Source organism: Rhineura floridana, chromosome 3 (genome assembly GCF_030035675.1).
Source record: "Rhineura floridana isolate rRhiFlo1 chromosome 3, rRhiFlo1.hap2, whole genome shotgun sequence".
Taxonomy (NCBI): Eukaryota; Metazoa; Chordata; class Lepidosauria; order Squamata; family Rhineuridae; genus Rhineura; species Rhineura floridana.
This window is the reverse complement of record NC_084482.1, coordinates 36,965,706-36,982,422: the sequence shown is the minus strand read 5'-3', so window position 1 is coordinate 36,982,422 and position 16,717 is coordinate 36,965,706. Positions and strand designations below refer to the sequence as shown.

At 45.2% G+C, this 16,717-nt stretch overlaps 1 protein-coding gene across 1 annotated transcript in view; it reads right to left on the bottom strand.

Annotated features, from left to right (window-relative positions):
- Positions 1 to 16,717, bottom strand: part of ANKFN1 (ankyrin repeat and fibronectin type III domain containing 1) — a 275,663-nt gene that overhangs the window by 43,648 nt on the left and 215,298 nt on the right. The window contains exons 10-12 of the mRNA XM_061615322.1: positions 9,800 to 9,899; positions 5,989 to 6,121; positions 4,045 to 4,161 (exon numbers count right to left, since the gene is read on the bottom strand). Coding sequence (XP_061471306.1) covers positions 4,045 to 4,161; positions 5,989 to 6,121; positions 9,800 to 9,899 — 350 coding nt within the window. The remainder of the gene's footprint in view (positions 1 to 4,044; positions 4,162 to 5,988; positions 6,122 to 9,799; positions 9,900 to 16,717) is intronic.

Here is a 16,717-nt window from a genome sequence, read left to right as displayed (position 1 = left end):
AAGGAAAAGGAAAAGAAAACCAGTCTGGCATAGGCTATAAATCACATCACACTGAAACCAATGGCAAACTTCACATTAAGTTTTAATGGAACTGGACCACATCCATAGGCTTAGATCTCTTCTCACAGATGATAATGGGAGTTTTAGCACTTACTTCAAAGGAAGGAGAATTAATCCAATATGGAGATCATTTGAAACCCGCTTCATGTATCCCTCAGTGCAGTTAAGGAAAACTTCTCTTAGGACGGCTGGGCAGAATATGTATGAATAGTTTACTGCAGGCGTGGGGGACCTGTGACCCTCCAGATGTTGGACCCTAACTCCCATCAGCCCCAGCCAGCATGGACAATGGTCAAGGATAACAGAAGTTGTAACCCAGCAACATCTGGAGGGCCACACAGGTCCCCCATCTGTGGTTTGCAGGGTTGGTTGACATGTTGGGCTCTTAATAAGCAACTACATGTATAGAACCTTCTCCTGCCCACACAGGCCATCCGTATCACATCATACAGGTAGATACTATTGGGATTCTCTCCTTGTCTGTCAGCAATGTATCTGAGTTTCTATCTTCTTAAATGGAAGGGGCATCCAAATTACAGGTAAGTTTGAAAGATGCACTTTGCTGGAGTTGCTTGAAACTAAAAAATGTGCCAATTTCTCTGGAATCTATTTATATACAAAGCACATTGTGTTTGAGAAAACTATTAGACTACGAACATGAAAGCATTCTGGCAAAATGAATGAAAGCTAAAAGTGGGGAGGGGGCTTGAAAATGGTAATGAAATGGCAAAATGAATGGGAGAGGTGCAAGAGTTGTATGGTTACATTCATTTTATATTGCTGTCTTTGTTGTTTTATGTTAATGTATTAAAACTATAGAATTTTAAAACATAAACAAGTTGTATAGAATTGACTGCTGTGACAAATAATTATGAAAGATCCTCAGTTATCCTAAAAGTTTTCCAGTTTCTGACTTTATTCTTTGACATGCACAAAGCACAGTTTCACAGTTTACCCAACTATTCTTGTATAGGTGGAATTTTTCTTTGCTTTCAACATTTGGCAGAAACCATTCCTGCAGCTACCATGTATGAAGCCAGCTCTGTCTTCATAAGACAACGTATCGTTGCATGTTAATGGGGCTTGTGCAAGAGCCTCTTGTCAGATTGTGGTCCTTGCCAGGTCGATATAGTGGGGGAATCTGGCTGGCCACTGCCTTCCTAGGCATGCCAGTCTAGCCATCACTGGGAACAAAATGGCTAGACCGGATGGACTTTCGGTGCGATCCAGCAGAGCTCTTCCCACCCTTCAAAATGGTACCTCCTTATAAGAGCCAGTATGTTGACTGCATAGCAATCAGCTCCTGAAGAGATGCCCAGATGTCTCAAAGAAAAGCCCCCAGCATTTAAAATATGCTCCTTACTTTGGAAGTTTTCAAAAGATCTACAGTAAGCGAATAAGAGGCGGGAGTTGTTTAAAAGGGAAAACTGAATTGACAATGTGGCACATTGTACATGTATGAAAGCAGAGGGGGCTGTACATTAACCTTAATGACATTCTCATCTGATAGATAAAGCCACCCTGAGCTGACTTTATCTGCACTTAGTAGAAACTATTTACTTCTGAACAGCATTATTAAAATTGTTTATAACCAGAGCACTCCAGAACAGCCAGGCACAGTGGCTGCCATTTAGAAGTGGCTTTAAGTAGCTATTTTAGCTTTAGGCATCCTCATCCAATGCACACAGTAGGTGTTCTGTATCCTTACGGTCCCTCTTCTCTATTGCTGCCTGTAAAAATTGGGTTGGATAGACTTATTTTATTTATCATAAAGAGGTTGCACGAACATGATTAGTGTCTAGTTCTTTTGCCACAGGGGTAAGAGACCAAAACACAAGGCCTATAATTCAGGCTTGTTATGCAGCTGGGGACAATTTGCACATGCGGGCAAGAGAGCTTGGGGTTTTTAAAGCCAAGTTCTCTGCAGCATTCACTTTTCACTCAAGGAATGGGACACTGGGTAGAAAATATTAGCTTTATAATCTACCTTGTTGGTTAGGGTGCTTGTATAGCCATAAATCTCTGAGTAGCTTAGCATAATAGGAGAAATATAGGATACATGAGTTTGTTGTCACCAAAACCAGCATCCCCTCTCTGTAAAACAGGGCTGGCAAATTGGATCTGGCTAATGGGCCAAATTTGACAGATGGGTAGGGCTGCCCACTTGTCAGTCACCTGATGCACAGCTCCCAAAGAGCTGTGGGCAGCGCTCTGAAGCCCTGACAATCACCTGATTGTTGGGACTTCAAAGCACCATGCACAGCTCTCTGCAAGGACTAACAATCACTTTTTGGTCTAGCTGTGTCATTACCTGCCCCACACATGATGTCATATATGGTCTGTTATAGGGTAGATGGCTTAGCCAAAATGGCCTTCTGTGCCAAATGGAAATCTGGCTGGCCTAATTAGACCTGCAGTACAGAGGTTTCCCACTGCTGCTGTAAAATATCATCAAACTTCACATTCTGTGATTCCCCACCACCTGTTCCACATTATTGGCTGCTGCCGTTAGAGGCAGGGAATTGAGTAAGGGCGATGATGCCAAGTCATGGGTTAAGCTTTATTATGCATTACCAAGTGGGCGGGAAAGAACTGCACACACAGGTATGCAATCTCTCCTGGGTGAGCACATGTCTCGTAATGTGTACAAATAAAAAGTTGGAAAGGACCTCAAAAGCCACCTAATCCAACCCAATGGTGATGCAGGAAATCTGCTGCTACAGCATCCCTGATAGGTGGTCACCCAGCCTCTGCTTAAAAACGTCTACTATAGTTTTGCCCCAAGGTCTGCAATGATGAGCAATCACATAATGCAAACTATTGTCAGACTTAGCTTATACAAAGTTGGGGCGGGGGGAGAGAGAAAAGTAGAGGTGAGGCAAATCGAAGGTGGTGGTGGTCTGTTACCAAAACCACAGCAATAAAGTCTGCTTGTTGCTCAGACCAGTGTGAGCAAGGCTGATCTCGACCTGACTTCCCGGAGAATCCATGTTCAGAATCCACTGCAGGCTTAGATGCTGACAACTATTCTGTCTCCCAGTCCCATATAATGTTTGTGACAGAACCATTCCTTGACCCAAGCCAGTATTTCAGAATGACCTGAGTTATTCACAGGGTTCTGCAGGTGCTTATTTTAAATCCACTCTGGCCTAGGCATCAAGATAATTAGGAGCCAGAGTCTCTCCCAGTGGTGGCTGGTGCCCATTGGGACTGGTAGGGCAGAAGGCAGGGAGGCCCACAGTCAGCGGAGTCAGAGCCAATGACAGGCAGAGCAAACTAATTCTAGTTTTGCTCCCATCCTCCTCGCTGACTTCTATGAGGGCAACATTGAGACTAAAGAGGAAGAAACTGATAGCCAGGGCCATTCTCTGGACTGGTTGCAAGAAGGCAGGCAGAATGAGGTTGGTGGGGCCATTCACCCTAATGAACCAGCCTCCATACAGTTATGATGTCACTGGGAAGGGAAGGGGCGAGCCACACAATCTCAGGGCACATCTGGAAGGTGGCTGTCCAAGAACAAGCTGAGAGGGTGGCCCGGAGGCCTCAATGCTGTCACACAGTCACCTAGGAGCTTTCTTTTGTGCAGGCCCTGCCAGGTCAGAAGCTGGGAAGAGGGGTGTGAGCCAGATTAATTCAGCTCATGGCCCACCAGCTGACCATCATTCACCTCTGTTAACTGCACATCTTCATGGGTGAATATGCAATGTGTTTTCCCAACCTGCACTCCTGGGCAACCTGCAATTTATCTGCTGTGTCACATTTAATTCCTCTGCTTCTTCTTTCTTCCTACTTCATGGTTTATTGATGGCCTGTTAGCTCTGGCTGGGGTCAGACTCTGCTGCTTGCTTCGCAGCAGGTGATCATTCTCCCCCAGAGGACAAGCCAATGGGAAGTGGTGAAGCAGATGACAGCTGGCAGCCTCCTACCCTCAGAGGCCAAGAACTTCCCGAAATCTGCTCCCAAAAAGTATGCAGTGCTACTAACCTGTAACTGGGCTGTTGCAGAGAGCATTTTCTGCCTGGCTTGGAGTGCAGTGGATGAGGACACAGAGACAGACATGTTCTGTCTCAGCCACCTGATATCATCCCACATGCAAGACAGCTGCAAAATACATGGCAAAATTGGGGTGGGTGGATGGGCAGGGGGAGAGAGAGTGAGTGAGTGTTAATTTATTTCCCCCAAAAAAGGTTAGCTGCTACTCATTTCACATTTCTGTGGGTGGCGCTGTGCTGATGGCTGTTAATAACTGATCTGAGTGATGTTGCCTCTAACCACCATAAGCAGCACAAATCTTTCACAATCAATCTGTGTATCCATCCCATAAAACAAGAAAAGGTCAGTGTGTGTAGCCAGTGGGCGACATGGAGGAGGGTACATTTGAATCTGGAACCAAATGTCTAGCCAGCAGTTGGAACATTTTTCTTTCCACTTTTATTCTGAATTTGTACCTCATGTCAGTCCCAAGTCTATTTCCATTTGGTATTTTGAGCAATTAAATACTCTCAAGGATATCTGTGCCATTATAGGCCCAGAGGATTAGAAGTATGGGGAACCTCACTCAATCAAATCCTGGATCAATCAAAAAACAGGGTCAATGAACAAACAAGGTTATTTTCTAAGGACAGTTTACAAGCATCAGATCCATGACTGGAACGCGCGCGCTCTCGCGCTCTCTCTCTCATGCTCGCTCTCTCTCTCGCCCTCTCTCTCGCGCTCTCTCTCTCTCTCTCTCTCTCTCTCTCTCTCTCTCTCTCTCTCATATCTCACATTTCCTCCAAGGAGCTCAAGGTGATATAGACAGGGCTCCCCACCTTCCAATTTATCTTCACAATAAACCTGTGAGGTAGGTTAGGTTGAGAGATGTGACTGGCCCAAGGTCACCCAGCAAGCTTCATGGCTGCATGGGGATCTGAACCTTGGTCTCCCAGGTTCAAGTCTGATGCCCTAACTACTACACCACACAGCAGCCCTACATGTAACGTGGACAATCATATCTTGCCTATGGTGTAGGTCTCTTTCAGATTCTTCTTCCTTATCTTGCAATATCTCTATTTGCTTGAGCTGAGAATATTGCTGTCTTTTGGAAATTGACATTTACTACAATCCCAACAAATGATAATTTTAAAAGGTCTTATGATTGCTGTAGAAATATGGAGAACTGAATTTAAGATTGGAACAATGAGAAACTGAGAGAACAGAAACTGACAGATCCTTCCATCCCTTATGTGGAAATGGTCCAATTTAAGAAGCCAAGGGAGCATGTGGGTGAGGGAAGCTGAACCCTCCTCCCCTCCTGTGCCTCGTCTTCCCACAATCCATTGTGTGAAATTCTCCATTTCCCTCCTCCCAAATGACTCTGACATTGAAAGTGAGCTCAGATGAGGTAATGGTGGCTGGAGTAATAGTCTGAGGGGGGGGAGCATTGGGTAGTGAGGAGGGTTCAGTTCCTCTCCCCACTGCCCCATAAATCAGATCCCAGCACGCACACACTTTCTAAGCAATTTGTAGCAACTCTGAGACTGAAAACACATGGATCTGCCTCTACTTGGGTCCCAAGCCACACTGCATAACTGGCCTTGGAAACCCTCTTGTCCATCAGTCCTTTTCCTTCCCCCAGCTGAGTCAGATCAAGTCCTCTGCTTAGTAGGGAAGGACATGCTATCCAGCTTCTTTTAGCTGGAGAAGCAGCTGTGGAAAACTGTCCACCATCTGGCTCTACACTGGCAATCCCATTTCTACCCCTGGGTTCCTTCCAGTGGATATGCCCTATTTTACAACAGTGTTTCCTCACACAACATGGAAATACATATGGCTGAGGAGGGGTCGTGGCTCTTGGTGTATAAAGGATAGACTGTGTGGATCAGCCCAAACAAGACCCTCCCCACCACACACATTGACCCAATCCATCATGGCAGGTTGCTACTGTACCTTTGTGAACCAGAGAAAATCTTGCATAATGGAACTTGTGTGAGAGTCATCAATTTCCACAATCGGGATCTGATCTTCATTGGTTACTAACATATTGTCTTTGTAATAAAATATTACAGCTAAATAGAGTCCTCTGAAACAAACAAACAAAAAGAGAGAGAGAAATGAGAAAAGAAATGATTGGAAAGTTGTTCGAGAAAAGCCAGAGAACTGCAGAGCAATAGTGAGTTATTACATTTGTCTAATCTGGCCATGCAATTGACTGAAGCAACAGGATTCACTTTGTTGTTCCCAGAAAGGAGAATTTCCCAGAAACGTCCAGATACTAAATTCCAGCAAATACTGCAAAATAGCTTCAAAAATGCTGGAGTTGATAACTGCCTTCCCTGTAGAATCAAAACAACTCACGATGTCAGTTTTCATAGAAATTCTGCTTAGACAAGTGGTAGCAAATGATTTGGACTTTTCTGCCTTTGGAAATCAAACATGAACATATTTGATTTGACATATAAGTCAGCGGTATGCAAATAAGCATCACGTTATCAAAGGATTAATATATTTAGTTATTCATTAAAAGTACATTATTGTGTTATTCTTCAAATCACATTAGTTTTTATTACTTACTTTAGTTTTAATACTTGGTTTCATTCTGCCTTTTGACTTTTTTTGTCACTGCCACTGCAGTGCTAGCAGCAGGGCTGCTTTCAGCTGCTGCCTTTTATTGTACATAATTTTATTTTCTCAGAATGCCCTTGGCATTGTGTCATTCCAGGGTATCCTGGAGAAAAATGGCAGCCACCTCCTAACACTCATGATGATGTCCAGGGCATTCTAGGGGAAAAAAAAAGATGGTGGCCATAGCTGTGTCACTGCAGCGAGGCTCACCTGATTGTCATCCAGCTGAGTCACTGCAGCATACTGAGATGGAGAAGGGGAGGGACATGGCAACAATGTTAGCACAATGCACATGTGCCCACAGAACCAATCTGGCACTCCTGCCGACGTGTTGGCATCATACTGATCTTGCTGCCGTGCCCCTTGCCCCCTTGCAGCGACTCACCCAGATGGAGGTCAGATGAGCAGCCCTATAAAGTAAAAACAAATCCATTTGTATCCATTTGTTACTGATGGTATTCGTTTTGAAACAAATGAAACCTGGACTGATTCAACTTTTCATTTGCTACAAAATTAATGCACTTGTTTTCAGACTTTCTACTTTCAGAGAGCGCTTTCCATATATATTTGTCTATGCTTTCCATATTGGTTTGTCTAATGTCCATCTGCAATAGAATCATTGGAAACAGATTCTGGGGTATATTCTAGAGTGCATACTCAGTTTACTGGAAGCCCTAAATATGTCCAACACACCCGTGTGGCTCTGCATTGCAGGAGAAGATCATTTGTGAATGGGCAAGCTGTCTTTAAGGGAAAGTCGTCTGCTGTTACTGATCTTTTCATTGAGGAACCCCTAAGAAGCTTCCAAGGGTTCCCCCGAACACAGTGTGAAAACATTAATCCTAGGACCCCTTGATTTATGGCAATATGATTCAGTGTTACGACCACCTGAATCAATGGGGTTATTTTGGATTTGCATGCGTGTAACAGAGCATCATTCTGTCCAGCATATCTACAGCACTGTTTACATATCATTCATTCCTTTTAAATATTTACATTTGTAATTAGTTACATACATTAATCAGTGGATTTAGTGAATTTGAAGGACCCCCAGGGAGCTCTTTGGAAAGAAGCGGCCTCTTATCAAAATGCAAAGAAGAAGAAAAACAAACTGAACACTCTCGGTGATGAAAGAAGACATAATCCAGCCGCGTGCATAACTTTCATTCACAGAGACTGAAGCTTCCAAAGGCAGAGGTAGGCAGGTTATACTGGGACAGGGGACCAGCCAAATATATTAAGGAATCTCAGATCTGGGTTTGATAGGGAAAAGGTGTTCACATAGTTTTCTACTGTCATTTTCAAAGCAAAGTAACCCTTGGATGTGAATAGTTTTCATCAAAGGGAGACCTCAGAGCCATCTCCAAATATGTGAACGGCTGTCACATAAAAGATGATGGAACAAATCCAGAATGTAGCACCCAAAACAATGGCTTCGCATTACAAGAAAAGGATTTCTGACTAAGCGTTAGGTCCTGACAGTATGAGCAGCTCAACAGTGGAGCAGACAGCCTCAGAAGGTCATGGACACACCTTTGTCGTAAAACAGAGGCTGGATGGTCACCTGTCAAGGATGATGTAACAGTGGATTCCCTATACTGACAAGGAGTTTGACTAGATGACCTTTGAGATTCCTTCCAATTCTATATTTCTACCCTTTGGGAGAACTTATCTTTAGGTCTACAGATTTTATAATGAGTGAGATATTATTCAGGGTAAGTGCAAGGCACCCAGACTGTGCTCCTGAGAGTAGGATTCTGAAATGCATTGACCACCCAGAAGTAAATCCCACTGAGTTCAATGGGACTTACTCCCAGGGAAGTGAGTCTAGGACTGTAGTCTTAATTTGACTTTTACATTTGCACAATCCCAGAAGATCTGGAGGTTACACCTAGTGCATTCTCAGAGGATGCCTGCTTCCCAGTGAGCTTCCCTGCCTCCCAATGTCATCTGGTGAAGCCTTGTTCTATGCGGCTTTGTGCTGCCTCCCAGTGTTTTTCTCAACGTTGAAAATGGAAATGGCCTGCCTTCAAGGCGGTCCCTGTGATGTTCCTGTAGGTTAAGCATCTGTAAATATGGTAAGTGCGGGTCTATTAGTTGATGTATGGTAATTGACTGAAGGAGAAAGGGGGAGTACATGGGTGAGAAGCTGAAGTATGCTGGATGATGATTGGCTGAGTGGCTGGCTGGCTGAAGGTATAAATAGGGGAGTCGGTTGAGAGAGAAGTAGTTGGTTGGAGTGAGGTCATTTGGTGAGGGTTGGTTGGCAGAGTTCTGAGGGAAGTTTGCATTGTATTTGGCTAATATTTAAAGAGTATATATATGAACAGAAACATAAAGAGTGACCATATATGAAACCATACGCTTGTGAAACATTCCTAAAGTAATCTTGTTATTTCCTGTTATTAGTAAATAAATACTTATTTGGTTTACCAAAGGCCTGATCCTTGGCTGGGGGAATATACAGACCAGAAGGGAGGGCAAGGTAATTACCAAGGCTGAACAGAAACTGTATTTAATGGTGGCAGCGGTGAAGGGAGGAATTGTAACAAGTCAAGTATCCAGAGCAACCCAGAGTTGTATGCTTTATATATAAAGATGCAAAGGGGTTGGGAACAGCATAGGCACACAGTCACAAAGTAACAAGCTATAGAGAGACTGAGGCAAGGTCTCTGGGAGTATTGGTTACAGGAAGTTACTGGTGGTGCTGCCTAGCAGTGGGATCTAGTGAGATCTGTGCTAGAGCGGAGTGAGAAACCATATAAAGGACGGTCCTGACTGGTGGTGTCCCTGGTGGTGCCTAGTGAAAGGCAGTAGCCACAAGCAGGTGGGAACCTGACAGGGAGAACCAGGGAAGGACGTCACAGTCCCAACTTATGGCGACCCTACAAATAGAGTTTTCATAGTAAGTGGTATTCAGAGGTGGTTTACCATTGCCTTCCTCTGAGGCTGAGAGGCAGTGACTGGCCCAAGGTCACCCAGTGAGCTTATGGCTGTGCCTGTGTGGGGATTCAAACCCTGGTCTCCCAGCTCGTAGTCCAACATACTAACCACTATGCCTGAATTCAGGCCTAGGGTTACTTTGGGCAGCTCTGGCTCCAGTTATATAACTTGGATTCTATTGCATCAGACAAACCTTTTCAAAGTCTTCACAAACTTGTTTGAAGAATGGAAGAGATGTTTCAGGCTTCTTGAGACAGATTGCTTGCGACCAGCGTTCTGCAGTTTAGAACTATCTAGAGTGGAGAAATGAAAGAAAAAGTAACAAAGGAAGGACAGCAGAGAAGTGAATTTGAGTTTTACAGAAATATTATGCAGTGCATTGTTGTCAACACTACAATGACGTAACCCATCAGTGAAACACTAAACATTCACAGTCTTCCATAATTGTCCTCCCTCCTTCTATTCTTTCCCATTTACACTTCACTTTTCTTTGGGGATAGTGAAATTATGGGTTTTATACCAATGAAAAGGAAAAAAACTGATGAGTTTTTAAAAAGTGATTTGGAGAGGTGCCATTTTTCTCCAAATGGGCTCAACAGTTGCTTTTTTGGAGGGGGAAAGGGTTAAAGAGCCCATTTCCCTTCCCTGCTCAGAGGAAATGTTCTGACATACAAACACACACACAATACACACACACCCTACACAACTGCAGTAAAGCAAAAGCAAAAACACAAGGAGATCTGATAGTTCTCTCACATAATGTGTAGTTTGACTCTGATCTTTAAAGTCTCTCCCCACCCCCAACTTAAAAAGGCAGTCTGAGATCTGATGCAAGATTCTTTTACAAAAACACCTCTTGGGGGTGAGGGGAGGGGCAGAATCTTGAGCACACTGGATCCATTTTCCTTTTAAAAAAAAACAACAAAAAACGTTGCATGCTATGCTTCAAAAAAACGCTTTTCGAACTTGATGGAATTTGGGGCAGTCTGATTCCAATAGAAATCACTCTTCATTCATGCCAATATAAAAGACAGACAAGAGGATCATGTGTATCCTGGCAGATCTCACTGTTATCTTTCTCTGCTCTGGAAAGTAGAATAATTAGACACAAGCTACTGAATCCTTTTCCTCTGAGAGACAGATTACTCCATTTTACAGAGCCCTGTTTTGATTGGCAAGATAAAGTTTGCATGATGATCCAGATTAAATCTGAGAGGGTTGTCAGGCTCACTTCTCTTTGCTGAAGGAGAAGAAAAAGTCTAATATATATGTTGCCAGGTGTTTGCATATTCTGCATAACTTGTCATGCTACAAGGAAGCATCTGACTGCATCTTCTTAACAAGTTTGAACACATTTGTTCTTGTCAAAACCCATATGTATAAGCATTCGACATATTTTTAAAAATCCAAATACATTCACACCCTAATTTTCACATTGAAGAAGGTGATAGAAATGAGGAATAAATTTAGCATCATTCTCCTAATATAGAGATCAGGAACATTCAAATGCAGACAAATGCCTTTCCTGGATAGCTTGGCCACCACGATTCATGCATTGGTAACATCACAACTGGATTTCTGTAATCTGCTCTATCTGGGGCTTTCCTTGGGATTGGTCTGGAAGCTGCAGCTAGTGCAGAATGCTGTGGCCAGCTTGTTGAGTGGAGCACATATTACACCTGTGCAACTGCACTGGCTGCAGTGCTGATCAACTACTGGGCCATGTTTTGTTCTTAACTTATAAAGCCCTCAACAAGTCAGAACAAGGTTACCTGAAAGACCACCTTCCCCTGTATAGACCTGCAGGATCACTTAGATCATCTGGGGAAATTCAACTCATGATACCACACCCTAGGGTGGTGACCTCAAAACAGGAGCTTTCTGCTATGGCCCCTGTATTATGGAACATGCGACACATGTGGCAGCAACCATCAGTTATTTTAGGGCTCGCAAAATCCACTTTTGCTGTCCTGCCATTAATCCCCATACTATAGGAATATAATTTAAAAGTACATGAACATCTGCAAATATCAAGGATTTTACCATTACAAAATTGATATGGACGGCAACTTCAGATCAAAAAGTATATATCACTGGACAAGTCCACATATAAACTAACCCCACATTCCAAACTAATAACAGCTTCAAAAAAGCTATGAGGCTGTAAGATAACAAATTCTTCTTGTGTCTGCCCCAAAATAAATAATGTTCTCTGGGTAATACTGTTTTTAGTTCAGCTGTACAAGATAAAGGGTTTTTTTCCCCAGGTGCAAGAAATTGACAAGAGTTCACAGCTCCTGATGAAGGAGTCTCGGCTCTGACATGCATTGAGCTAAACATAAATCTTGTTTCAAGAAGCACTGGAGCCTGTCTCCTCTCTGTTCTATTGGCCATGGTGCTTCCTCCCTCTTCCTGTTCAGATTGTACAGGACAGTATGGCAGTTTCCATACCAAAACCAAGCCTGAATCTTGATTGAAATGGAACTGGAAAATCTGTCTCCTCCAAGAGTACCTGGATTCGATTGGCAACCAGTCTCTCAAAAACCTTGCCCAGAAAGAGGACATTTGCTATGTGTGTTATGTGCCTTCAAGCTGATTACGACTTATGGCTGTTGGAAGTGGAGCAAGACAAGAGACTGGGAAGAATGTGTTTGGCCACAGCATGGAGAAGTTCATCAGGAGGGCTTTAAACTGATTCCTAAAGGGGAGGGAGACGTAAACTTGGTGGTAACGACTGATGAAGGCTTATGCACAGTAGCGGGACCAAAGAGATCAGCTCTAATAGGGCCCAGTAACAGCCCTCAGAAAAATGTAGTAAGGAAGCCAAGCCATAAATCACATGGTCTTCGATGTCTGTATACTAATGCGCAGAGCATGGGAAACAAGCAGGACGAACTTGAACTCTTAATACAGGAGGGCAATTACGACTTGATGTATAACTGAAACTTGGTGGGATGACTCCCATGACTGGAATACAGCAATTGAAGGATACAACTTGTTCAAGAAGAACAGAAGGAATAAAAAGGGAGGTGGAGTTGCGCTATATGTTAAAAATATACAGGAATACCCCGCTATACGGACCTTCACTTTACGGACACTCACGAGTACAGACATACTTACAGTAGCACCATTCCCCTGTTTATGTACGCTTCCCAAGAATGGACACTTAACCTTTGGTTGCGGCCTGTTCTTTCGGTGGGGGGTGGAAAGAGACGCGACCATGCAACTGCACATCAGCTGGGAGGTGCGATCGCGATCAGCTGAGAGGAGCGGCAGCGCAGCAGCAGAGGCTTTAGTGCGGGGCTTTGAGGCTCCACATGAAGGAGAGGAGGCACAGTGGCGGCGCAAGTGAAAAAAGGTAGTGCTTCACTTTAAGTATATTTTCAGTTTATGTACTCACTCTGGACCCATTGCGTACGTTAATGTGGGGTATTCCTGTATATCCCTGCACAGAAATACAGGAAGGTGAGCTTGGTGGCTCCACTGAGAGTATCTGGATTAAAATTAATGGGGCAAGTAACAAAAGGAATGTGGTGCTTGGAGTCTACTACCGACCACCCAATCAAGGAGAAGACGAGAATGTAACTTTTGAAAACCAATTGCCAATATTTCGAGGAGGCATGATGTAGTAGTAATGGGGGATTTCAATTATCCTGATATCTGTTGGGAGACAAATTCTGCCAAACACGGCCCCTGTGTTTCTGACTTGTGTTGCAGATAACTTCCTCCTACCGAAAGTGGAAGAAGCAACCAGAGGATCAGCTATCCTGGACTTGATTCTAACCAATAGTTAAGTTGCGGACTCTAGTGTTAGGGGCATGTGTATATTGGGGGGAGTGATGAGGGGAGGGGGGAGGCCAAGATATAATGAGGCTGGATAGCAGATGCTGGTGGGGTGCTAGTGGCAGGCCACGTCAGGTAAGAGGAACGAGGGAGAGATGTGTAATATCTGTCCCTTGTTCCAGGCCTGCCCAACACCAGAAGATAGCTGGGGGATGCAGGACTCCATGTTCTGACCTTCGGCTGCTGCTGTGCAATGCCATGTCCATTGCCCAAAAAACATCCCTCATCCATGATATGATATTGGATGAGAGCGTGGACCTGGCATGTATTACGGAAACCTGGCTGGATGAAGCCGTGGCTCCCATCCTTGAGGCCACGTGCCCAGCTGGGTTCCTATATGCGCAGCAGCTGAGGGTCGGAAGATGGGGAGGTGGAGTGGCGGTCATCTATTGGGGATCCCTGGTTCTCACCAGACCTCCTCTCCATGAGACCAAGATTGTTGATTGCATGTACTGGAGGCTGGGCCCAAAGGGCAGCTTAGGGATGCTGCTCATGTACCGTCCACCCCGCTGCATGACAGACTCCCTTGTCGAGGTGCTAGAGGTGGTCTCAGATGTGCGGGCGCAATCCCCAAATTTGCTGGTGCTGGGGGATTTCAGCGTACATGCTGAGGCCACCCTCATAGAGGCACCTCGGGATTTCATGGAAACCATGGCTTCCTGGGAGCTGCACCTTACTTCCATGGGGCCCACCCATATAGCTGGTCATGCATTTGACCTTGTATTTGCCTCGGGAGAGGAGGGGAGTGATCTGAAAATGGGGGCTACATCTTTTACCCCCTTGTCATGGTCAGATCACTACTTGGTGAGAGTAGACCTTTCGATGCCACACACCCTCCGTGGGGGTAAAGGACCCATTAGGATGGTCCGCCCCAGGCATTTGATGGATCCTGATGGATTCCTGAATGCACTTGGGGATTTTGTGGAGCCTGCAGACAGGCACTCAGTCAAATCCCTGGTGGAGGAGTGGAATGAGGCGATCACCAGGGCATTAGACCGGGTGGCTCCTAAACGCCCTCTCCCCCTGAATAGGACTCAGACGGCACTCCACGGCTGCAAACTCTGAGGCAGGAGATGAGACTGCTAGAACGCTGGTGGCGGAAATCTCGCTCTGATGACAATCGGACACGGGTTAGAGCAGCTGCAGCAGCCTACCATGTGGCAATAAGGGCAGCAAAACAGGACTTTTTTGGCTGCCTCTATTGCGTCCGCAGAGTGCTGTCCCAGGAGGCTGTTCCAAGTGGTCCGAAGCCTGGTTGGTCCAGTTGCCTCGGAACCAATGGGACATTCTAAGACCTCCTGTGATGAATTTGCAAAGCACTTTGCGGATAAAATCGATCATCTAAAGAGTTCGATTCCGTAAGCCATGGATGCAGTGAGTGAGCCAGAGATGGCTAGTGGTTCTCCAGCAATGTGGAATCAGTTCCAACTTCTTCCTTCTGATGAAGTGGACAAGGTGCTTTCAACTTTAAGGCCAACCACCTGCTTACTCCATCCTTGCCCATCGTGGCTCATTATGAGCTGCAAGAACAGACTGGGAGAGGGGATTAAGGCGGTGGTAAATGTGTCCTTGGAAGAGGGCATGATGCCATCAGCTCTCAAGGAGGCAGTAATAAAACCAATTTTAAAGAAGCCCTCCTTGGATCCCCAAGATCTGAACAACTTTCGCCCAATCTCAAACTTACCATTCTTGGGCAAGGCGGTTGAGTGGGTGGTGGCAAAGCAGTTGCAAGCGCACTTGGAGAAAGTGGATTATCTGGATCCATTTCAGTTGGGCTTCAGACCTGGACATGGGACTAAAACAGCCTTGGTCGCCTTGGTGGATTATATGAGGAGAGCGTTGGATAGGGGTGAGTGCACCTTCCTCGTCCTCCTGGACCTCTCAGTGGCTTTTGATACCGTTGACCATGGTATCCTTCTGGATCGCCTGGACAGGTTAGGCGTAGGGGGCACTGTATTGCAGTGGTTCCATTCCTTCCTCTCTAATAGGTACCTAAGAGTAGCATTGGGGGATGAGGTTTCGGACCCTTGGCCTCTCACTTGTGGTGTGCCGCAGGGCTCCATCCTCTCCCCGATGCTATTTAACATCTAGATAAAGCCGCTGGGGGCTATCATTAGGAGATTTGGGCTGCAGTGTCACCAATATGCAGATGACACACAGCTCTATCTCTCATTTAAATCTTCACCAAGGTTGGCTGTAGAAACCCTATCCAAGTGCCTGGAGTCGGTGAGTGGCTGGATGGGAAGGAATAAGCTGAAACTGAACCCTGACAAAACTGAGGTACTGCTTGTGGGAGACAAAGGAAGGTTGGGGGATGTTGACCTGGTGCTCAATGGGGTACAACTGCCCCTGAAAGACCAGGTCCGCAGCCTGGGGGTCATTCTTGATTCCCAATTGTCCATGGAAGCTCAGGTTTCGGCTGTGAGCCGAGCAGCACTGTATCGACTCCATCTGATATGGAGACTGCGCCCCTACCTCCCCAATCACCTGCTCCCATCAGTGGTACATGCCCTGGTCTTCTCTTGCCTAGACTACTGTAATGCGCTCTACGTGGGGCTACCCATGAAAACGGTCCAGAAGCTGCAACTGGTACAGAACGCAGCGGCGTGCCTGATCAAAGGCAGCCGCCAGCGAGATCACATAACTCCAGTGCTAAAAGAGTTGCACTGGCTACCAGTTGCTTGAGGGCCCAATTCAAGGTGTTGGTTTTGACCTTTAAATCCCTATACGGTTTTGGCGCAGTCTATCTGAAGGAGCGACTCCAGAATCATCAGCTATGCCGTCCAACAAGATCAGCCTCAAAAGACCTTCTCTCATCAGTCAAAACAGCCAGACTGGTTAGGACTAGAGAGAGGGCTTTTTCAATTGTAGCCCCCACCCTGTGGAACTCCCTCCCAAATGATCTCCGCCATGCCCCTTCCTTAATGAGTTTCCGTTGGGCCGTGAAGAGCTGGCTCTTCAGGCAGGCTTTTGGGGTGGGCTAGATTTTATTATTCTTGTTTCCAGATTTTTAATGCTTATAGTATTTGTATATTTATTTTGTACGTCGCCCAGAGTGGCTGGATAGCCAGCCAGATGGGCGACTAAGAAATTCAATAAATAAATAAATAAAAATAGAGATGATTTGGTGGATGAAGTGGCAGTTACGGGAACTCTGGGGGAAAGTGACCACACCATACTTGAATTCTTGATTTTAACAGAAGTGAAAGCTGAGAGTAGCCATATGCGCCCCCTGGACTTCAGGAAAGCTGATTTTAATAAACTCAGA